The 24,267-nt window shown below is 38.7% G+C and overlaps 1 protein-coding gene and 1 long non-coding RNA gene across 9 annotated transcripts in view; one reads left to right on the top strand and one right to left on the bottom strand.

Moving 5' to 3' along the window:
* Positions 1-24,267, top strand: part of ATP2C1 (ATPase secretory pathway Ca2+ transporting 1) — a 68,361-nt gene that overhangs the window by 2,517 nt on the left and 41,577 nt on the right. The window contains exons 1-2 of one of the 7 annotated variants that reach the window (XM_064671674.1): positions 14,864-14,951; positions 15,498-15,648. The exons of 2 other annotated variants lie outside the window; for them this stretch is intronic. In XM_064671674.1, coding sequence (XP_064527744.1) covers positions 15,643-15,648 — 6 coding nt within the window. In that variant the 5' untranslated portion in view covers positions 14,864-14,951; positions 15,498-15,642. Of the gene's footprint in view, positions 1-14,556; positions 14,578-14,863; positions 14,952-15,479; positions 15,727-24,267 lie in introns of those variants that run through there. 4 more of the 7 variants (XM_064671690.1, XM_064671684.1, XM_064671699.1 and 1 more) reach the window with 4 other exon arrangements.
* On the bottom strand, positions 12,420-14,594 carry LOC135422549 (uncharacterized). Of its 2 annotated transcripts, XR_010434524.1 has the most exons (3): positions 14,513-14,594; positions 13,328-13,423; positions 12,420-12,804 (listed from the first exon to the last, which is right to left on the bottom strand). It is a non-coding gene; the product is annotated as an uncharacterized LOC135422549 (long non-coding RNA). The 2 variants fall into 2 exon arrangements; XR_010434523.1 differs by having other exon boundaries at positions 13,328-14,588.

Here is a 24,267-nt window from a genome sequence, read left to right as displayed (position 1 = left end):
TATTTCAATAAAACCTAAAGCTGTGAAATAAATGCATATTGTTCTGAAAATGTAGATTCTGGAAATTACCACAGATTTTTATGAAGTCCAAGAGACAAACAGATTATAAGAAGAACATGTGTATAGATAAGAACATCCAGACTTATACTAAGAAAGATAAACTTATTTGCTTCAGGTATACAGTATGGTTTAGGAAGACTGTTTCAATACTAGCAGTGTATTGAATGTCTCCTTTCTTGGATCACTTTCTGGAATCATTCCTTACTAAACATATCAGACCAAGGAACATGGACTTCAGGGAGTATCGGTATGATCCAATAATGGAATTATTTATGATCTTTGAGATTTTTCTTTAAAACTTCAATGTTTTAAAGCACAGAAATCAGAAATCGTTATAACAGGCTTTACAGAAATGGTATGAAAATGTGTTTTGTGGCTACATGGTAGAGTTTCTTTGAGAATAAGTGACATTTTAACAGCATAGTTGAGTTTAGGAGGTAATTCTGGTTAAATGAGGCTTTTATCTAGAATTCTACAGCTATTTCTCATGGGAATATGTATTTTTGAAGAGTAAATCTTACATAATTCTATACACTGAATTTTTCCATTAAAATTATTATGATTAAGTTCTTGGAAGGTATGAGGTATTTAATATTAATTCAGCCTGCGTAAGGAAATGAAACATGCTACTTATTTTGTTGTCAAACATAAAAGATCTATTATTTCAATGTGTTTAAGAGGCCTCTCTGTTTAGATAAAATACAATAGAAAGCATGTATGTGGCTTATTTAATTCCATTTATGCTGGCAGGGTTATCTCCTTTCCTTGAAGTATTTTTTCAAATCATTTGGCAAAGCAAGAAGTAATTTTTTTGCCTTTGTTGCTACTTAGAGTGTACCTCATTAGCATTTGAGGAAATTACTTTTCAAGAGTATTGCAATGTTACCTCTTTCCAAAACATGGTCATAAAACTTATACTTCCTGTTGAAAATTCCAGTTGGACTGAGATAAAAAATTTTTCCTGAAAGAAACCACAGGATGCTTTTTTACTTCACAATTAGCTTACAAAGGGCATGTGACCAATCTTAAAGGAAATTGTTTTGTGCTGAGAAACCACCAGCTCTCCTTCTGAATCCTAGCAGTAAAAGACCTTTCATACAGCCTTTCCAGCCAATACTTCTTTAGAATTATTTCTTGGTTACACACCAGCTATAAGGTGAATGCTAAAATAATTTCTCTAGCTAAGAGTTCATGCATAGGAGCACCAGAGTGATACCATCAGTGAGGTTCTGCACATGAGAATTACATGTGATGGGGTCTGATCCTTTATGGAAACCACTAAATGAGCTCCAGGAGTCCAGAGCTGAGGCAGATGGAATGATTTGTATATTGTGCTTGGCATTGAGAGCATATGTGTATTTAGCAATTAACACAGCTGCTTTGGCAGAACCCTTTTCAGCCTCTTTTCTGAAGGAAGAGAGCTGTATCTGTTCCTCTCCCCCAGTAACTGCAGAACTTATGGATAGAAGAGTCTCAAACACGTGAAACACCCACACACTTAATGAAAATAAGGCTGGTTGGTAAGAGGGGAGGCATCCTATTAAAACTGCCTTTAAGAGCAACATTTCATCAAAGATCATGCAGGAGAGAACAATCATAAGTACTTCATATCCTGAAAAAGCTCCTGTCAGTGTTGACGCTTCTCAGATATTAAAAAGAAAAAATTCCAAACCCTACTCTGGAGAACCTACCTAGGAAAATCCTTGACTTGTCTTATCTGGTAGTGGTTGATTCTCTGCTGCAGCTCCATCAGTTAATCATAGAATCATAGAATCATAGAATAGACTGGGTTGGAAAAGACCTCCAAGATCATCAAGTACCAACCACTGATCCAACTCCAATTACTGTATCATGGCACTAAGGGCCACGTCCAATCTCTTTTTAAAAACCTCCAGGGATGGTGAATCCACAACCTCTCTGGGTAGGCCGTTCCAATGCCTGATAAAGTCAGTCAACCAGAGGACACAAGACTGTGGAGACTAGACAGGACATTCAAAATGTCATAAGAGAGTTATTGGCATTAAAACATATTTGTCTTTCTCAAGTTCACTATTCTCAATTCAGTCACTGCTTTCTAAATTAATTTGATTAGAGATGGATAATAGCATCTATGCTAAGTTGCATTAAGCTGTCTTTCCTTCAAATCACTGTCCTAACTGTGATGGGCAGGATTTGTAGGTCCTTCTGAGGACTACAGGAACAGAGTACACATTTTCTTGTGAGGATGTTCTCCTAACAGAGCTTGTCAGATGCTTGCTCATTTAGTGCATTGTTCTTTTGCCTTATCTTTTGTTTTCCTCAAAAGTAGCAACTCTATCCAGTTTAACAAAGTCTTATCTCAAAGTAACTGAGGAATTAGCACTGTCTTTGAGGAAGGCAGTGCTCACAAAGGATGGATCTTTAATCAAGGAGAAAAAAGCTCACAGGCTTCATGCAAATAGGATATAAGGTGCACATTTCAATCTGTATTTAATACTTGGAATAATTAAACTGTGCTCAGCCCATACTGAGTGGTTAGAGGCGCTTATAAAAGACTTTATACAGGTGAAACAGAGGTGACAGTCTTTGTGCACAGTTTACAGACCAAAGTAACATTAGTGTAACTGAATCTGACGTATGTTTGACACACAGTTCCTGAAATTATTGGACTACAGGCATTTTAAAGTAAAAATTCCATATCCTCAAGACTTTTGCAAGAATCAACTCTTCCAAATGGGAATGACTTTAGACATCTAGTTAGCCTGGAGCTGAGATATTGGGGATGCAGCTAAAGGGTCTGAACAGGACATTACTTTATCCAAGAAAAGAGCTATCAGCTTTTGCTGAAATAGCTGGCACTTGACCTCTGCACTGAGATTAACAGCACCTCCCATCCCACACGAGTTAACCTCTACCTGGAGGTGATGCTCTCTCTCAGTGTGTATAGGAGGGACGGGATCTATGATTGCTGGTGCTGTAACAGTGATAATACTTGTATTATGGCTGTGGCAGTTCAAATGCTACTATTAGGTTTAAAAAAAAAGAAGAAAAAGAAAAAAGAATGGGGCACTCTGACTTTGTTTTGCTTCTCTAAAGATTTCTGTATCTAAAGATACATTTGTTGTAGGTGCCTCAAGTTTCCAGTATAAGTGCAATCTATATAGCTATTAATGAAAAATTCATTATAATGGCTTTATCATGTCAAGTTAAGTTTATTTATTAATAGTGGTATTTTTACTTTTTGGTGTGTAAAAACTCTATGTTAAATTTGAGATGACACTTTAAAAATGCTGCTTGCTTTGAATGACTAAGGTGCTATGATTTTTGTGGTTCAACAGAGGCCTGACTAATTTCTCTAATGAAACATTTTCCCTAATTTCTCTTCTTTGCGTTCTGAAGCATAAAAAGCTCTGAGTGCTGTGTATCCCTCAGTTGGTGAATGTCCAGAATCTGAAATACTTTGGATTCTCTGGGGCTGATGGATATTATGTTGTTTAATACTTTATGCTTAAGACCATCGTGTCAAAATGATTACTATGTTTTAACAGTTCCTTGCAGTTCACAAATTCATTTGGAAAACTCTAAATCTTCTAATAGAGATGTATCCTCTTTGTCACATTAGCTTCTTCTAGGGTCATTTGGATCAATATTTGAGAGATTGCATCAGAACAAATACCCATTTGGTCTGATTTGGCTTTATGTTAGACTTTCTCCTGTAGTCATAGAAATTCCTGTCAGGATTGTCTGAAGTTTTCCAAGGACGTGTAGATTCTTTTTTTTTTCCCCTAAGGAGATTTTCTGCTTGAATTATGATCAGTGGTATCAAAGCTCGAATGTTTTGTCCTTCAGATAAACATCTTTGTTGAATTAACATCTTATATGTAAACCACAGTTTAGGTCTTCACTGCTTTTTGTCGGACATGACTACACAATTTTTCAACCATATGCTATCTCTATCTATACAGATATATTTTAAGATGAGCTGGTGTTGGTGTTGTCATAAGAAAGCAGCAACTAATACAAACCACTTGAGGGAAGCACCATGCTAAACAACGATCATGATCTGGCACTTTTTGACAAAAGCAGAAAGGAGCTGTGGTCCCTTAGCATCTTGAAGAACTTATCTAGCTGCTTATGGACTGTGGCAGTTCTTGTCTAATGGTTTACACTATTCAAATTCTTATTTTAATATGTTGAAAACATATTAATCTAAATGGTCAATGCTTATTTATTTTCGGAGTATAAGTTTATGAAAGATCTGCTGAAGAATTCTTACACCATTGACATCTAAAATAGGATAGTATTACAATTAAAATATGATTGTATTACATTTCCTGAAATACTGTTTTTCATTTAGGCGTTTTTTGTGACACAGATATCATCTCAATCAGATATGGTCAGGTTGGATGGAGCTGTGAGCAACTTGGTCTAGTAAAAGGTGTCCTGCTATGGCAGGGAGGTTGGAACTAGATGATCTTTAAGGTTCCTTCCAACCGAAACAATTCTATGATTCGACGATTCTTCACTTAGGCAAGACTTGACTTAGTCTTCACTGACCTTCACTTAGACTGGACTGGATGGTTGCTCCTGACAACTATTGCTTGGGGATGGGGGGGAAGTGGAGCAGGCTGGCTGCCACTTTTCAAATCTAGCGAAATGAAAAACCTTAACAGAATAGGCTGTGCAGTAGAAAGCTTATTCTCTCTTTAATCCTTAAGCTCAACTTTTACAGCATTATTTGAATAACTGGTAGAACAGTGTATGTAAATAAAAGTATGTCAAGGATTGAAAGCCAAGAGAAGATTTGAAAACTAAGATACATTCCATTACTGAAGTTTTATTTGTGTATAAATGGAACAAATTACTTTTAACTAAAAACAACTTCTGTCCTATCCCACTGTTTCTTCTCTTTCATATGAGAATAAGTCTGCCAGATACAGATTTGATTTAATATATGGAACCTTCATTTTAGCATTTCTAATGTCATGGAAAGACAAGGAACTTACCAAAATTTAGGTAGCATTTAAAATTCTGAGACAGTAAAAAAACCCAGATGCTTGATTCCTCTTTTCTTAATTGAATTTCTTCAGCTGTGCCCTCTTGAACTAGCTTATTGCACCATCAGATGTACTGAACGTGCTACAGTTAAGAGGTACTGGGCTCATATGCACTCAGTAACACATATTTATTTACATTTCTCCCCAGGAAATTAGACAGAAATATAGCAGCTCTATTTTTTACCACATTTTAAAGATAATTAGAGCAGAAACTGCTCAAGAGGCATTAAAAAAGGCTAGGTGAAAATGATTTTGAATGTTAGAAATTCTGGGATTGTCTATCCCAACAATTATAACAATTATTTAGACTTTCAAATTCTTGTTTCTTTTCAAAGCAGTTTCATGTGGCCCTTCTGTTGAAGTTTTGAGGTTCATACTTTCCAGATTTTCTATGCAACTGAAAAGATTAGGAACTTTTTTCAGCACAGGAAAACTTCTTTGATATAATGGCACGGTTCCATGAGCCAGCATGTAACATCAAACAATATGCTATTAAAGCCCAGGAATTACAAATGCTGTAAACACAGCAGTGTTATCGGAATTGGGCTTTCGGTTTTAGCCTTTCTCTGGCATTTTTGCCACGTCAAGCCTCTTTATGGTATTTACTTTGCATCCATGGCAAGTTTGTTACAGGCTACTACAGCCTAAACTCAGCCCTCAGAACAAAGAGGGGAACCCGAATTAGTAACAGCAATCTTAATAATAGTGGTTGCCTTTCATGGTAACACGTGGTATTTTAAGTGAGGGCTAACATAAGAAAAAATGTTTGCAACCATCTTATATATAGGACTCAGAAGTGCTGACATTGCTGTTAGAAACTTTTAAACCAGAACAAATTTCGTGTAGTTGCTCCTTCAGTTACAGTGCTGCAAAAGGCACTGTGTTTGAGCAGGACTAATTTCACGTGGAAGGGCAGGATGTTGAATGGAATTACCGTCACCAATGACTAGGCTGTTTCAAAATCATGTAAGTGTACCAAAAACAACCCCAAATCACAGTTCTGTTTAAAGAGAAGTGCTTGTGAAGCTTGTATACCTGCAATAAACCTGAAACTCATTAGAAAACATTTGCTAAAAAATTCTCATTGGGATCAGAAGCCATTGTGTGCAGGGTTGCAAAAATGAGTCACCTGTTCTTCAACATGGATGTACTTCTTTCAGTGGCCTATGTCTTGTGGGGGGAAATGGTGGTTTTCTTCTGTCACAAACTGCAAAAGAAATGCTATTTTAGAGGTTTTTGCAAGTCTAAAAATGGACCTTATTTTTCCTCACTAGTTTCTCTGCTACAGTTCTGCAGTCTTTATTCTTTGACCCTAGAAGCAGTATCTTGATTAGACTCTGTAGGATGTAATAGCTTAATTGATGCAATGCTTAATTTATTCAAACCTAGCTCTCTCTCTCTCTTTAGATATTCCAGTAAGGCTATGGTTTAGGATAAAACAGACTTTATAAACAGGAAAAACTGAAACACTAAGGTTATTTTATTCTAAATCCTTTGTAATCTGTCCTTGGAAGTGAAAAACAGCATCAGTCTGTACATACACGTTAAAGATGTGAGGCTGTAAACAACCAAAGATCAACTTTTCAAAAAAGAGAAAACAATTTGGAGTGAAAATTATGGCAGACATGAAAGACAAATTCTTAAAAGCACCTAGCTTACTGAAATCTGTATCTTCTGAAGAAAATACTCTAGGAGTCCTGTTCTGCAACTCCAAGAGAAGCAAAGTCAAGGTTTTAGTTTGCAATGCATACACACATAAGTAACTTCTAATTAATCCATGTTGCTTCTACAATGTTACAGGCTTCCAATGATAGTTTTGTTTTGTTTTAGTTTTTTTTCTGCTTCGATGGATGATTTTCTACAGGTGAATGGGTGATGAATCAGGAACACTTACAGCTTGGTATCTTTTTATTTCAGCATATTAAATAAGTAATAGATATGATAGATATATTATTTGATATAACCTAATGATAGATAAACTAATGATAAACAGATTGTGATTAAATAAATGATATATATGATAGGAATCATAGAAATATAATGTGATCTTATAACAATATTTTAATACATCTTCTGACCTTAAATATATTATATGAAATATATAAAGATATAGGACAGAAATCATGCCTCTAATTAGATATCAAAATATTTTGCTCAGCTTTTAAATAGTATACAGGAACTTTAGGGTTATAATTTACTGTAAGCTGAACTTCAAATAGGAGACAATATTTTCACTGATTTATCACTACCAGTTTCTGTAGTCTATAAATAGAGTTGTTTCCTCAGAACCCCTCAATAGATCTGGATTAGGTTGGAGGCCCTCAAAGATGGAATGGGTACTGCCTAATACTTTTATTGAATGAGAAACTTTGTTTTTCTTCCTTCTGAATAGGCAGTTAGCATGCTGAATTCGTACTGAATCTCCCCACTAGTCAGATGGTGGGGAGGAGGGCCTATAGTACGAGTTTCAACTCTTTTTAAATTAAATCCTCCTCTGGTACTTCTTACCTTGTTGCAGATGCATGGGATGCAGCTGATGTTAGTTGCTGAATTACTAGGAGACAGAGGGGCACCTCAGGGTCCTTTTAACCTTCTCATTGTGACAGGCTTGTAGAATATACCCTCCCAATTCATATGATATAGCTGTAGGGTTTGTCCTTCCTATATCCACTCCTGTCACTTTCAGCTGGGGCTGTATCCAACCTTTAGTGATGCATGGACTTGAATGTGAGCTATTATTTAATTATTTAATATAAGAGTTAGGCTGTAAGAGTTGCTGCAAAATATTTTAGCACATTTTTCAAAGGTAGACAGGAGCCTTCTGTGAAATGGATGTTTGTTTTTTAATTCCCTTGTGCTGAAGTTTGATATTCATCAGCAGAGGTATGGAAACACTTCTGAGCACTTGCTACACCTTGAATTTGCCCTCACACAAGCTTGTGTAGATGGATGGGGAACCAGGTCAGAATAACCTTGTAAAATTTGAGTATTTTTGCTAAGCGTACTTTACTAAGTGTTACATAACTTGTATGTGCAGTTTTTACTCTTCCCCTTGCAGCCTTATTGTTGACTTTGACTAAGAATGCATCTGAATACAAATTTAGTCTTTCTATTCACCAGTTGGGCCCGTCTTAAGGTTAGAGGTCTTTTATGCTAGAGCACATAGTTGCAATAGAAGCACGTTACATTAATAACTTTTATTAGCAACCCCTACCAGCTTTAAAAGTGTGACCTCAGACCACTTTTTTAAAGATATAATGGAGGAAAAACTCCTCTGTATATTTGGCTTCCATTTACATACACATTGTAGTGACTCTGAAAATAAAATGGTATGTGGGCTTTCCTGTAAAACGAAAGTTTGTAATAAATTTCTCCCAACCTGAAAAGCTGCCACATGCTTTCACTTGATAAAATTTTTTTGGCTCTGAGTCTGAATAAAATTTCACAGCCCAACATATTATGCTTAAGTGTGTTATCAAACAAATTATCTTATTCTTGCCAGGAGCTGAAATCTTTCAACTACGTAAACATCTGTTTATTAACTGCAAACTCCTTACTGAATATTACCTTCACACTGGTTTACTCTCACCAATGGTCTTGAAAAAGAATTTCCAAGAGAGACTTGGCAAGATTACTTGTCTGTAATATATGCAGCATTCCTGAAATTCTTGGCACATTACCCTTGAATCAATTAAAACAAAAGTACTTTGCTGTTGCTGGGGTTTTTTTAACCGTTTATAGTTTCACTGTTGAAATGTCTTTATTCTCTACCACAGACATCTTGCTATAATGTAACTGAAATAGTTTAAAAGTAAATGAGGTGTCTCCTTTGCTGTTTAATGAATTGTAGTAATCCTTCAGCAAGGCATACACCTTTACTGGGGAACAGTTTTCCACTTTCTCCTATATTCAGGCCACAACATGACTGTAGCTGAAGCTGACAATGCAGGGAAGTGGAGTCTTTGTCCTATAGCAGACATACTAACAAGGCATTTTGCCTGCCACAGCTAAGACTTCCAATAGTAACTTGCTTCACAGCATATTCCAATTATAGAGCACAATCTCCTTGGCCATGTTTCTTGGCTGTCTATTACAGGCAACATGAAACTAGATCTTTACTTCACAAAATGTCTCTGGAAATGTGAAGCTTATGGTAGATAGAACAGAGGCACTTGTGAGAGCTTCCACTTTAGTAGTGAAGCTTTTACTGGAATAGTCAGCTTCAAAAACAGTCACTGAGGGTGAAACAAACAGTTGAATAGCTCTGGGTGTCCTAAATAAAGGGAGGAAAAACCTCTCTGGAAACTGTGCAATTAATATTTGTAACTATTTCAAAATAGTGCAGCTGAAGGAAGAGAATGGCAGGTGAGTAGTGAGTAAGTGGGAGAGACAGAAGGTATTGAGAAGGAAAGTACAGAAGATGAAATGCAGGTTTGAGATAACAGTTGAGTGTTACGGATATATGAAACCCGATTTTCTTGAATGCTCTGAGAGTGTATGTTCACAACAGTTCAAAACTGATTTAAGGTTGGAACTCCCTTAGTCCTGCCACTGCTTCACACCGCCTTCCTACACTAGTTCTGGGAGTTCCGCAGTAATGCCTTTTGTGAGGTAGGCTTTCTTCTCAGCTGGGTTACCACGAGATGACAGTGTCTGGGCCTGTGCAGAACTGATTGCCAGGAAAAGGACAATTGCCAAAGCTTGATTTTGTTAGCTGAAAGTGCTGTGGTGCTGCACTCCTTCTCTGAACATAGAATGTTGGTAGGGATGCTACTTAGAGGTGGAATGAGAGGGTTAAATTTAAGTGTTTTAAAAATCAGTGAAATATAATTTGATTGCCATAAACCAAAGTTCCTTAATTAGCATAATTGTACAGTGTCAAGACAGGGCTGAGCTAAGGTAATTTGAAAATGTAGCTATGTTTTTTACACTTTAACATGCTCAGAATTATAAAATGAAATGCGTACTTATTTCCTCTGAGAAGACTGTATAATTTTTCTTCTTTTAAACTTGAACTGATTTTATATACATACACACACACACATATATATAAGCATTCGAACTTTAAGTGGAATTGCCATGGATTTTCCTTTGGAGAATTCTATTTGGAGATGAGGTGATTGCTTCTATCAGCTATCAGTTGAAGAGCATGGATGGAAAGGATTTGGGGAGGAAATATACAACACAGGCTTTACAAATGAGGGGCCATTTAAACTGTGTAAATGAGAAGCTCCAGTATCATCCCTCCTCTGTCCTGGCTCCAATCATACAAGTACTCTCTCTAGGACTGTAAAAGCACTGGTGAGTTTTTGACTTGCAGATGAAAGACAACAAATAATGAGATTAAATCAAATAAAACTCTGTCTTACTAGAAACTAATTTTTTTCTTCTGTAAAAGCTAAATTATGCTCAGCGTATTGAGGGCAGCTTGAATTATAACTAGAGTAAGCAAACAGTTGAGAAGCCTGTTTTGACAGAAGAATCACGTATTAACCTTTTCTGTCCCAAACTGAAGTGCTGTAGAAAGCTCTGTCCATATTAAAATGCTGTTGATGTTATGATTCAGAAAAATGTCTCTGGTTATAATGTATAAATAAATTCTCATTAGGTTAATAAAATTTGCAGTAGATTTCATGACCATTACTCAACACTGACAGACTTTAAACAAATGCATCTTTAAAAGAATACTTCAAAAGAATCTATAATGTCACTTCAGAGCAACATTTCAAGGGCTGTTATGGTCTGAAAAGTGACTTCACCACAATTCTGTGTAAAGGATCTTCAATCTGCGAGCCATGCAGTTATAGATATTTTTGTCATGTTTAAAATACGCTTTACTGCTTCTGGTAGTGCTGTAGCACAAGGGAGTTCTTGAGATGAAGCTGAATTGAGATCCTGAAGACTAAACCAAACCTGAAGTTCAGCTTGCATATAAACATGCTGCAGCTTAAGGCTTATCTGTTTAATGTCATTAGACTGAATTCTCCCTTCTTTAATTCCAACTGATTGACTGTACTACCTGGAATGTAATGTATTTATTACTTTTTCATTTTCCCAAGCTTTCCAGAGGCCCAGAATTAATTATTTTCTGAAGAAACAGAAAGGCAGTTAAAAGCAGCCTTTTGGGTTGCCTCTCGATTCATACAGAAACTATGCATGCATTTTTACAGCTGCCTATTAAAAAAAACAACAAAACAAACAAGTAAACAAAACCCAAACAAACAATTTCTTTAATCAAATTACTAGTTTTCAGCCCTGAAGGCCCAAGAGGTCAGAAAAAGTGCTGAAAGCAGCAGTACCTATTCATGCACCCCATACCTGTTCCACTCTCTTGGCTGTGCCAGAATAACCACTTCTGATTTAGTTAGAGAAGTCTGTATTCACTGATCTGCTGGGTTATTCCAGACATGAATCAGTTCCCACATGAACTTAGGTGTGGGTCAGTTTGGGGTTGTGGGTCTGAGATAACCCAGTGGTTGCCCCTACTGACAGCCACTCACAGAAGGCAAAGTCTGACTTGGCCATCAACAGGAGGCAAATTTTGAGACTTCTGTGGGGAAAAGGATGGGGAGGGAATGGGGGGGTGGAGGTGGTGTGGCAGGAATTCTTTTTGGTTGCTGCAGAACACTGAGGTAGTACTGTGAGGCATTTAAACCTGACAAGAGATGGAGAAAGCCTAGGGTGGGGAGGCTGCTTAAGCAGTCATTGAATGCTCTTGTGTCCTGAATGCAAAGCTATTTCCAGAAGGTTTTCTTGGTTTTATGAAGTATTTTCAGGTCTGTGAACTAGAAAGAGAAAACAGTGATGTAACAACCACTAAAGTGTTCAGTCTTTTTCCCCCCAAAACCCATCAGTATTGCATATCATACCAAGTACTATTTTTTAAAAAAGAGAATCTAACAGAAGTTTAAGGACTGTTTGGCCATTTCTAATTGAATTTGTGTATGTTTTTCTGACTTGTATATGTATTTTCACTGAAATTATTCTGTTAGGACTAGACATGTTTGCTCATTGGATATTCAGAGGAGCATTTTATTGCAAGACTTTTTTTCAAGATTAAAAAATGTAAACCAAGTATTATTTTAATTTGTGAGTACAACTGGCGACAACAGGTTACTGTAAGCAAAACATTTTTTAATTTCAGACTTGTCTCTGCAATCATATCCTCATAATGTTCTTTGGTTTGCCAAATAATGCCTTTGCCACAAACTTTTATGAGGCTTCCTGAAGATATTAAGGCTATCCTAATACTCTCGTGGATCAAGCTCATATTAAGGACAAGATTTTCAAAGAAACAATATTTAGTAGCAGATGGAAATAAAATACTTTGAGCATTGTTTATTAAACAGACACTGTTTGCAGTTGTAGAGTATGGCAGAAACAGTGATATAATTTTCAAGGATGGATATAGTCCTGGTATAATGCTGAAGAGGTGCTTCCCAGCTGCCTGGCAGCGTCACGGGCATGTAAGACTGACAGATGTATGCAAATGTGAAAGAGATTAAGCCCCAGAGATGAAGCTTTTTTAGTTGTTGTTACAGAGTAGGACTTGCTTTTGACTTTATTCTCTTCTTTTGAGACACACGAACACAGGATGTACGCAGACTTTGTCACGGATATTTAGGTCTCAATTGTGAACAAGCTCAATAATGTTCAGGAACTCCCAATCTTCTCCCCAAACGTTTTCACAGTGTAAAGGAGTCCAAACCTGTTATGAATGTTAACAGTATTAGGACCTACAGGCTTTGTTTTTTCCTTTATGGAAATATTTACATAAGTTTTTCACATTTAGTGGTAACATATGACATTGAAAGCAGGAGCTACCTGTTTTAACCAAGTAACTAAATGTTTTTCTTAATGCACTGTGCATCAGTTTTGTGTTGAAATTGTGGCATTATAACTAGCATTATGAGTATCTCAGCATGGTTCTTTGCTTGCCTTACACACAAGTTAACAGAAGCACTGTTTTGGAGGAGACTCACTCCTGCAATGACAGTGCTACCTGGGACACTTCATGGAGTAACCAGGGAGATATTCAAGTAACATGGCAACTCTATGGGACAGGTCAGAAATTATGTATTAGGTATTCCCAAACAATTAACCTATCTGCTGTCATCTAAGTTTTGCGAATGCAAATATCTGGAGCCTCTACTTAAAGTCAGCACTTCTAACTCTTCTGTACCTCTCAAAATATATTGAAAAATCTATATTGCATTAGCACTCAAAGTTACCTTCAAGAGCTTCAAAAGAAGCAAGGATGCTCTTTAACTTCCCCCTGTTTAGCTCAGGAATTCAAGAGGCATGCTGTTATGGGTTGTGAGATTTAGCTGAAATGTTAAAAATTTAGTTCTGTTAAATGCTGCTTATGAACTGTCAAAGATTGAGTTTGGTTTTGAGTTTGGTTTCTTCTGCTGCTGAAGAAAAACAAACCCAAAGTGCCAGGTTGTTGATCATGAGATGTTAATGCAAGTGCATGTCTAGGACCATGTTGTCATGCTCCTTTAGAAATGGTGTGTAAAACCTACAATTAGCATGTCTTCATTAGATTTTGACCTTGAAAGTTGAAAGGCATTTTGTTCTTACTAGTGCTGTGCATCATACCTTAAATTAAAATTTATTATATTGGTGGAGGTTGCTTTTATTTGAAAACTTCCCTAGCCTTAGAGCTCAGCACTTGTACTAGAGTTTCAGGTAATATTCCCGTGGTGTCTAGATAAGCATAATTGAATTGGTAAAGCATATTTTCCCCCTCAAAATTCAAATAGTGATTAGGGTTGGTCGTTTTATGATTGGCAGCTAAAACCTAGTTCGTTTATATCTTAAACCTGAAGTGTTTAAGACTTTTTATTGAGTTGCTTTTTTTTTTTCATTTTGCTAACATTTATAAGAAAAGGATAATTTGGTGATGCAAAACCAACTGGACTACCAGCCTAGTCTAGCTGTACTGTAACTCCAATAGCGGCTACTTAAGGCCTTTAAACTGAGACAGGGGAGATTCAGACTGGATATTAGAAAAATTTTTTTCACTGTTGTGGTGATCAGGCACTGGAATATGTTGCCCAGGGTGGAGGTGTTCAGGAGGCATCTGGATCTGGTGCTGGGTGTTATGATTCTGTGGTTTAGGGGTTACAGTGGCAGTGCTGGGTGGACAGTTGTGCTGGATGATCTTAAAGGTCTCTTCCAGCCTCGATGATTCTACGATTCTACGATTCTACTCCAGGTACGTGACACACATTTTCATGGCAGCAGAGCAGCACTGTGGCGAGCGGGCGCTACGGGATTGTTTTCCCACGCCAGGAGGGCCAGGCTTGGCTCCCAGCGCTGGCGCAGAGCCCGGCGGGCCGAGGGCACGGCCGGACCCCTCAGCACAGCCCGATGCTCCTCACCCCCCGCGCCGGCCGCTCAACGCCGCTCACCGCCCCGCCTCCCTCGCGGGGCCGTGCGGCTCCTGCCCGGGCAGGGAGGCGAGGCGGGCAGCGAGGTGGGCACCGAGGCGGGCAGCGAGGTGGGCACCGAGGCGGGAGAGGTGGGCACCGGGGCAGGAGAGGTGAGCACGGGCGGGGCGGCCGCAGGGGCCGGGGCGTTCAAACGCGTTTATTTTTCAACCGCAGCGCGGCGAGGCCCCGCAGCCTAAGGGGCTTCCCGGGGCTGTGGGTGAAGCCGCTCCGCCATGCGGGAAACACAGAGCAGCCGCCATCCCTCCGCTGCCGGCGGGGCTGCGGAGCTCGGCTGTGTGTGGGCCCCGCCCGCCCTTCCGCCGCCGCGCCCCGCCCCGTCCGCCGCCTCTGCCCGGCCCCCGCCGCCCGCGGAAGTGAGCGGAGCGGGGATGCGGCCGTGCCGCCCCGGGGCTCCGAGGTGAGAGGCGCGGCCAGGCGGCGCGGCCGGGGCGGTGGCCGTGCAGGAGCTGCCGCTTGCGCCTCTCTCCGTTCCTACACGCCGCCTCCACCGCGCCGCCCGCTGCCGCCTGCTCTACAGGGCGGGCGGGGCCGGGGCGGCCGAGGGGGCTGCGGGGCGGGGGTCGCTTCGGAGAGCCGTCGCTTTCCTTCGGCGCTTCCTTCCTTCCCGCCTGGCGCTGGGGGTGCGGGCAGAGCGGGGAAGGGGGGGTTACTTGGGGTGAGGGTTTATTTTTAGGTGCGAACGCCCCTCCCCGGGCGGGACGAGGCTGTTGAAGGCGCTGGTGGCGAGGGGGAAGCGGCGGCGCTGCTCCGCCGTGGTGCTGTAGCTGCTAGGCGACTAATCCTAATCCTCATCCTCGGTGGTCTCTGACAGCTCTGCGGGCTCGCTGCGTGTGCCTGTGCTGCTCCGCGCTGGCAGTTGGGCTCGGTTCTGGTGTTCTATTTTTTAAATTTTATTTTATTTTTTTACCATTTTTTCCTCTTTTAGCGTTGGTTTCTCTTGCAGATGTTGCTGCAGGTGGGGGCAAAGGGAGCACTGTGATTGCCTGGGATTTTGGGGCATTTCTCTCTTCACCTTTCCGCTCCCGCTCCAGCGCTGCTGTTGCTAAAGACTTTTGTAACTATCGACTCAAGTACAATTTCGATGGAAAATGAAGGTAAAGGTCTCATCAGAGTCACTGACTTCATTGGAGCTAAGAGGATTTTTGCATGCAATTTGGTGACAACTCCTACTGGTGCGTGTGTATGTTTTACCGTTCCAGGGGTTTGCAGGGTTGCTCTTGTGTGCCAATCTTGTGGTAGGAATTTTGGTCTGCATTTTGTAGTTTAAGAGTTGCAGGAGCATCGCTTTTCTTTATTTGTGCTCCTGCTTTTTGAACTAATTATCAGACAAATTTTATTCTCGTGTAACAGACATTCAGATATGCATCTGTTGTGCATTTTAGTGCTCTATGCATTATTGTACCCTGTGCGTTTGGAATAGGAACATTTTATTTAGATAGGAGCTTCTGAGCATTAGTTGCTTGGTATTTACTTAGATTATATGATTTTCTTAAATTTATGTTTCAGGGTGAAACTGAGAAGCATTGGTTGCATTTTGTGTTGAATGTATTTTTGTGTTCTTTAAAATGACTAAAATTTACTCTCTTGGACAGTATTTAATTAAAAAAGTGGTTTTAAAGTTTTGAAAGATGTGGTATGATGTAAACTATGTACTGAAATAAGTTGCTCTATTATGCTTTCTTCTTCTTGTCTAATTTGGAAATGACTTAACCTGAGGACTTAGTTTGTTCATGTTGGCCCTCAGTTTTATGCTCTGGGAACCTTGAAAGCCTCTTTGGATTGTGATAGTGACTTTGAGCTTCATTGAATTTTTTTTTTTATTTTTTTTTTTCCTGATTTTTGTTTGTTTCCCTTTCTGTTTGATGCTGGTTGTTGAAAATCCCTGAAATGTATTGTTTTTATTACTATATATGTAAGAAAAGAACCACTGATTCCCCCTCTTCCTTATGTTATCACAATTCTTAGAAGATAGATGGGTTTTTTTAGGTGGCTACTGAATTTCCTTTGCTAGAGGTAGTTACATGAGATGTAGGTGCTCCTTTTCCACCCACCCCAGTCTGAAGAGAGAGGGGTGCTTTTTTAGTAGCTTGACTTGAATGAAGAACTGAATTGAGTTTGTGGGGTAGACTGAATTGTTTTCTGCGTTTGGATATTGTTCTGTTTGGAAGCGTGGTTGCCTCAGATGACTGAAAGGTTGTGGTAATTGTGAAGTCCAACCCATGTTGAAAACTTATGTAGGTTGTTATCATCTGGCATTTCAGAACTTTTTTCCTATTTTAAAATCATGTTAGAATATTTTAAATTCTGTCGATCATGTCTTCCAACTGAATATTTGTAATAAAGAGCATGGAACTTAGTAGAAAGAATTTTGGAGTGTGGGGACCATCTCTGGAAAGTTGGTCTTTGTTTATAGAGGCTGGAGAGCTGATAGAAGTGGTGTCAATGCCTTTGCTTTTCAGTCACTGTGTTGCAAGTAAAAGGGTTTTGAATGGGCAGTGCTGTAGGTGGAGGAAGGCAGGTGGGTGTACCACCAGTGAATAGAATTACACCTGGGAGGGGGGAAAAAAAGTAGCTGTCTGATACCTGTGTGCCGAAACCAAAATGGCAGAAACACTTTTAATGCCTCATAATTCGGTTACCAAATAAATAGTATATCGTAGATGTAGTTTATAGTCAAGTTGCATGTGATGGTATGGCCCATTCTAATTCTTCCAAATGCTAGTAGCACAAAGATGGTATTTCTCATGGAATAAATAAATTACGCATAAACATTAGTAATAATTGTATGATAGAAATCACATAAAAAAGCTTTATCTTGGGGAAAATACTTTACAAGATGATCAGATGCATATTTCAAAGGCAGGAATAAAGGCTATGGTTTATCGAGGGCTTTCAAAACAGGATAGGCTTCTGGGGGTAGGAGAAAATTATGATAAGAAGAATGAACTGGTCCTCTGAACACATGAATTAATTCTCCAATCTTTCCACCCCCACACCCTCCTCATCTCATAATTATTTGAGTCTCGGGAGGGACACATATATTTACAACTGTGTAGTGTCTATTTTGGTGTTCTTGGTATTTTTGAGCCCTTCTTTTTCTATCCATTTGGCATTTTGGACACTACACACTAGCAGCTTTCATGTTGGAACTTTTCAGAACTCTTGAGAGCATCCTTAATGTATCTTCTCCTGGCGATAGTTGAATAATCTTTGTAATCTTGTAGAACAAAGATTGCCATTAGACTGTTTTTAAACTTTTTTTTCCCAAGTTTGTTTGAAAGGTCTCTTTAGGTCTGGATATTGAGCAAGAAATGACAGACTTTTTTTCCCCTCCTGTATTTGAATGAATATTCAAGATTGGGAAGTGATAAGATGGTTTGGAAAACTGATGTTTTCCTGTGTTCATTTAGTATTCCTAAGCGGTACTGTATGTTTACTCCAAGTTAGTGTTTTGTCCTGAGACTTTGTGGTTCCTGTTTCTTATGTTGGGTTGATTGAACTTCCGCAAGAATTCATGTTTCTCATGGTGGGCAAGAGAGAATTTTCCATCATAGGAAGACTTCTGCTTAATCATATGATTTAGAGGAATGATGTTTTTATTTCTGTTTGGAAAGATGGAATTTTGTGCCTTCTTTTCATAAGAGGTGCTTTTTCTTAAACTATAGGCAGTCAGGAGAACCTGGATAGACAAAACATAACTGAATGTAAACTAAGCTTTTTGGATATCTCCATTGATGCCTCTGGGCCATTTTTAGTAGTTTTCTATAGTGTGGTCTGAAATTTTTTCCTTTCTTTTATCAACGTCTTTTAGGTTGTGATTTAGGGTTTTCTAATGAAGATTGTCTTGTAGAAGACTGCCTTTTAGTAGAAAAATGACAAACATAGTTTAGGTTTCATAGACTTTGAGCTTCTTTGAGGTCAGACTATAATTACAAATATAAGTTGTTAAATATGAGTACTGTTCTGTTATCCAGGCCTTATGTAGTATTTATTTTTATATAATTAAGTGCCCAACAGAAGAGGTCGGAGTAATGTTTTTTCGCCTGTAAACCAAAAAGATTTTCCACAAAGCATGTAGAAGGTTGGTACAGAAACTCAGACCAGAATTGCTGCATGTGATAAAAACATCATGTGATGATTCAGAAATCCTCCTTAATCCTCATTGTTTGGAGTCCTAGTTAATTTTAGCTAATCTTCAAAGATGACTGTTAACTTCAGCCTATAGTCTGTCTACATCCTGTAGTAATTTCAGGATAACTTTGATGATTGGATGAGTAGGGAGATATAAGTGAAGAATGTTTTATTTCTTTGAAAAGTATCCTGAGAGGACAAATTTTTGTTTGTCTTGTGCTTAAAGTGCAGTTGAATTTTCCAGTGAGTTTCATGGGTGGTTTTGGTGGCTTTTTTTAAATGATGAGAGTGGGCTTAGTTGCTAAACTGACAGATCGAAGATCAGTGAATAGATTTTGGGTTTTGGGGGCAGTGAGTTAGCAGCGTAGACTTAGGTCATCACAGATTAGGCAGCCGTACTAAGGAAGGGGTGGAGCATGTTTACATGGGACTGACAACAGAGGGGGAAGGGATGCCTGAGGCAGCGGTGACTTAAACAAATTAAATAGTTCCAGAGTGGCATCATCAGTAGTTCATTAAATAATATTCAAAATAATCAGAATGAAATTTGTGATGGAAACTGTTAGAAATTCTGAAATAGATTTGGTATAATCACAGCAGTTCAAGTTCCTTTTGGTGTGTAGATAATTTCTTAACAAGTTAATAGGTGAAACAAGAATTTCGATATTCATTGATTACAGTTTTTTATTATCTGCAGCTTGCAGAAAACCAGAAACAAGTACTTAACACTTATGCTGGCAAAAGTCACATCTCTTCTATTTAACTTGAAGGTTAGGGTGAGAGAAGAGATTTTTTTTTTCTTTCTATATTTTAACAGTGCTTTGATAACTTAAATAACTGCCAAGTTAATATAGCTCAGTCTTGCATTAGAAACATGTATTTCCTTTTTAAATGAACAATCACTGTCATCCTTTAGTCTGGTTGATGAATTATTAGCCTTTTCTTTCCCCCTTTTTTCCCATGCAGTTAGTTTGGAAATGCTGATCTGTAATAATTTGGTTCAGATGTTGCAGAATGTGTTTAGTTATTTTGCTAGCTTTGTACCTCCTTTTCGTGGAGAGTCTATGGCATAATCTCTTGGTGAGTCAAGAGAAACAGTGATGTAAGGAAAATGCAGACAATTCTTAGGGCAGCTAATTTAACAAAAGATAAACAAATATTTTTGCTTGTTTTTTTGTGAAGAGTGACAAATATGCTGTGGTCTTGGGGTGCTGTTCTGTAGGACTGAATGAAAGTGTTGTGTTACTGCTGAAAGATGGTTCTGCTCTGAGACCTGTTCCTGCTTGCAGTGTTGAGTTGACTCTCATGATTGTTGAGTTTGTCTGGCGTGGCAGAAGGTTAGCTCAGCCCTTCCTTCCTCCTGCCCCTGTTGGATGGCTTTCTGTTGAATTATGAAGTTGAATGGGTTTATGAAGTGTCCAGTTAATGTTGAAAATGGTGAAGGACAGAGACCTCCTTCTCTTTTAGCATAAGCAGACTGTTAGCTTGACTAAGTTTATTGTTTAACCATAGTATCAGTTCTTCCGTAGACCATGATGGAATTTTGCAAGAGTGGAGTAAGTTAATAAATGGATTTTTAGTTACAAGACCTTTTGGTTTGGTCAAAGGCTTCAGGTGATACCTAATTGACACTGAGTGATAAATAACATTTACAGCGTGGTTTGTAGAAGCTACAAGGAGTGCTAAAGTTACAATGCATAGAAGAGAGGGAGAATAAAATACAGTAATCAAGGTATTAAATTTGGGACCAGCATCTGTTTCTAGTAATTTGTTTTGTAAACATTTTACTCTAAACAATTGGAAGGGATAAAATGGCTAATGGGCTAGCAGATGCAACCTACAGAATCTTTTACAGAGGCTTTCAAAATATTTTTAAGTAATAAATTTTCTGCAGCACCTTTTTCTCGAATGCATAATTCACAAAAAAAAAGGTTGGTGAATACAGTGTTGCTGCTTTCTTGATACTAATTGTAAGAAAGCTTATTGCCATAAGTAGAGTAATTATGCAGTGAGTTAAGTTTGCATTTAAATTGACACTGACACTAGCTTGGTCCTGAGAACTTTTGTGAACAATAAGTTCAGCATTCTTTAATTAGAAATTTATTTTGTCATATTATGAGGTAACTGCATAACTGTCAAGGATATAATCAACTGTGAGGTCTTGGAGCTTCGTTATTTTAAACAAATACTGATAAAATATTTCTGTTGGTGTTTTTGCTTAACACAATTGTATGGCAGCTAAATTCTGTATGTTCTGGATACATCAGTAGTGTATCACAGGGTGATAAAATTATTTATTAGTGTTTGCTGTTCAAGTGCTGTCCTGGATACTGAGAAGCTCAGCACTTCAAAGTGTTATGAGATATAAGCAGACTGTTGGAGAGGAGCCATGTGATCTTATTTCTAGGCTTAAATGTTCTCTTCTAGAAAGTTAGCAACTCTCAGTCAAGATAGATGACTGATATTTAGACCCAAAGTCTTTTGGCCTTTAACTTCTAAAGGGCTTCATGTGAATCAGGATTTAAGCTAGGGCACATGCTATTTGGAGTCAAATGAGATATGGCCATCAGTGCTCTCTTCCTTAGGCAATGAATTTCTGAACTGACCCATTGTTATTATACATAAACTTTGCTTTCATCGAGGCACTACCATTGGTTTGATCATTTTAGTGTGTCCTTAGGATTTTGTACCTTTTTGTTCTTCTGATTAATAAGTAGAGACAAACGTATGAAATGTTCAAGTGGACTTTTCTAGTGTTTAAGGAGCTTTTTTGAACAGGAAGAATGAAAACTGAATATTTTGGCCAGCCAGCTACAAATAGATCTGATGTCTTTGTCAATGCTTTCTTGGTAATGCTGGTGCTGCCTCAATGCTTTCAGCAATGAGGCTTTAAACTCATTATAGTACATCCTCCAGAGTATGTAGAAATGCTCCAAATGGTACATCTTTTGTACCAATTGAGTAAAAAATTTGAGTGTTTGGTATTCTTAAGTATTCTACATTATTCTACTGTATTCTACATTGAATGAGCTAAAGGAAGCTGAAGTGGTGTTGGAGGTTTAGCTGGATTTTTTTGTTGCCATTACTCCTACAGTCTACAGCACTGCAGTCAGGTTAAGGTATCATTATTTTTGTGAAATGTTTTGTCTAGCTGGAGAGCAGGCAGTTGCCATTCACAAGGTTTGCAAGATTACCACATGGTATATACTATGATTACAGAAAATTGCCCATCTTTACTCTTGTGCTGGTAGCCTCAGTTGAACTAGATGTCCTACTTTCTATTTTTTAAATTGAAGAAGACATGGTGAAACTTCCTGAAAGAGTAAAATGTATTTCAGTTTGTGGAGACATGTTTCTCTGAGAGTGTTCTTTTTAGAAGGTATTTTTAGGACTTGAAAATAGTTCTTGGGCTTTATAGTCTATTGTAGAGTTAATAAATTGCATGTTAAATGGAGCATCTTAGTCTTTATTACACTGCCTGAAGTGTAGATGGGGTTGGGGATAGGTTGTTTAAATATTTTACAACTTTTAAGATTGGGCAAACGCTGAGATTTATAATGGTCAGTGCCAGTATTAGGTGTCTCTTTCTTAGTTAATCAGAAATGCTGAAGTGTTGTGTATCAAGGAGGACAGTCCTGCATTATGGCTGCATCTTGGCCATACTGAAAGTCCTAAGCACTGCTAAAATGGTACTTGAATATAAGGCAGGTTTTTTTCTAGGTTTAAAGGGCAGCTTAGCAGGTTGTTCTCATAGTTTGAGTATTTATATTTCTTTAGTTAATGGGTGGTGGTGTCTGTGCCAGATTGAATATTGCCTTTTTTCTGTAAAGTCTTGTGAAATAATGGCAAGGGGCTGAAACTGTGTGACCTCCCAGGATAGAAATTACTCTCCAAGGAGAAATCATTAATACAAATTAGTGTTTCTCTTTTTTTTCTGGCTTTTTTAGAGTCCAAACTTTTCTGTATACACTTTCTTTGATGTGGGGACTCCTGGTAAAATGTTTTAACTCAAGTACTGTTGAATAGGAACAAATTCATTTTAAATATTAGAATACAGGGCTGCTGCAGCTGTTTCCCCAGAAGTGAAAAATTGTCAAGCTTTTCCAAGGGAGTCCATTCAAATGAAGACAGTATACAGTAACTTCCCAAGCCCTCAAGAAGTAGTTCTTTTCCCGAGCAAACTGTACCTGGAAAACAAGACGCTCATTACAACATTTTGAGGGGCAGGAAGGGATAACTCTTTGCAGTGACAAAATACCCTTTTTGCAAATTGGTCATGGGTGTTTATGTTGAATGAGTGTTGGCACTTTACTTCTTGCTCAAAGAAAATGATATTACTTCCCATGGAGGTATGTGTCAGACTATAATGTTCTCTGACCGTGTTCTTTTGGATAATCCACACGTGGAGGGTGTAATGTTGGATATAAGGGCAATGAAGCTGGTGAAGGATCTGGAGCACATGTCCTATGAGGAATGGTTGAGGGAGCTGGGGTTGTTTAGCCTGGAGAAGAGAAGGCTCAGGGGTGACCTTATCACTCTCTACAACCACCTGAAAGGAGGTTGTAGCCAGGTGGTGGTTGGCTTCTTCTCCCAGGAAACCAGCAATAGGGCAAGAGGACATAGTCTTTAGCTGTGTTGGGGAGGTTTAGGTTGGACACTAGGAAGAATTTCTTCACAGAAAGGGTGATTAGGTATTGGAATGCCCAGGGAGGTGGTGGAGTCACCGGCTCTGGAGGTATTTTAGGAAACACTGGATGTGACACTTAGAGCCACAGTCTAGTTGACGTGGTGGTGTTGTCATAGGTTGCACTGGATCTTAGAAGTCTTTTCCAAACTAATTGATTCTGTCATGTCAAATGTGTGTGTTTTAAGATACTTATGTTATATGGGCTTTCTGCTTTAGAAGAACAACACATTCGTATTATGTTTTCAGTATATTTTTTAAGTTACACTTAGCAAAATCTAGAAATTGAAATAAACAGTTCAGTTGCAGTACCAATGTGATTCCCGTTTCCAGTCTCTATAACATTCGCACCATCAGGATGCTGGGCATCCCCCTTGCTAGGAAGGATCACGTGGGTTAAAATCCCATGTGCTGCTCTCTTTGAAATTTTGTCAGTGGTTCAGTGCGTATGTTGACCAAGCAACATAATCCAGACCAGCATGGGGTGGGATGCAAACTCAGACATTAGTATTCTTTTGATGAAATCAGGGAGAGACATTGGTATCACCAGTTGATCCACTCAACGGATTTAGTTGTTTATCCAAAGCAAAGGCCACCATCCAGTCTCCACTGAGTTGAAGTAGTTACATTGTTTGTAACAGCTGTGGTTAGTCACACCGTGCATTATTTCCTGAGCTTTGTGGGTGCTTCACCGTTGCCCCCTCTGAGCCTTCTGTTACAGGGGTTTATTGGTCAGTCACGGTACTTGAGTATTTATCATGTCTAAATTCACAGGATTTTGAGGCTCATTTGAGAAATTGCTAATTGAGAATCAGTCATAAATGGTCTTTGTGATGTAATCATGTGTTAGGTACACACAACTGTATCAGTACAGTCTGTATAGATAAAGCCTTCCTCC

The sequence above is a fragment of the Pseudopipra pipra genome, chromosome 1 (assembly GCF_036250125.1).
Source record: "Pseudopipra pipra isolate bDixPip1 chromosome 1, bDixPip1.hap1, whole genome shotgun sequence".
NCBI classification, from domain to species: Eukaryota; Metazoa; Chordata; class Aves; order Passeriformes; family Pipridae; genus Pseudopipra; species Pseudopipra pipra.
The sequence above is the reverse complement of the archived record's forward strand: the minus strand, read 5'-3'. Positions and strand labels throughout refer to the sequence as shown.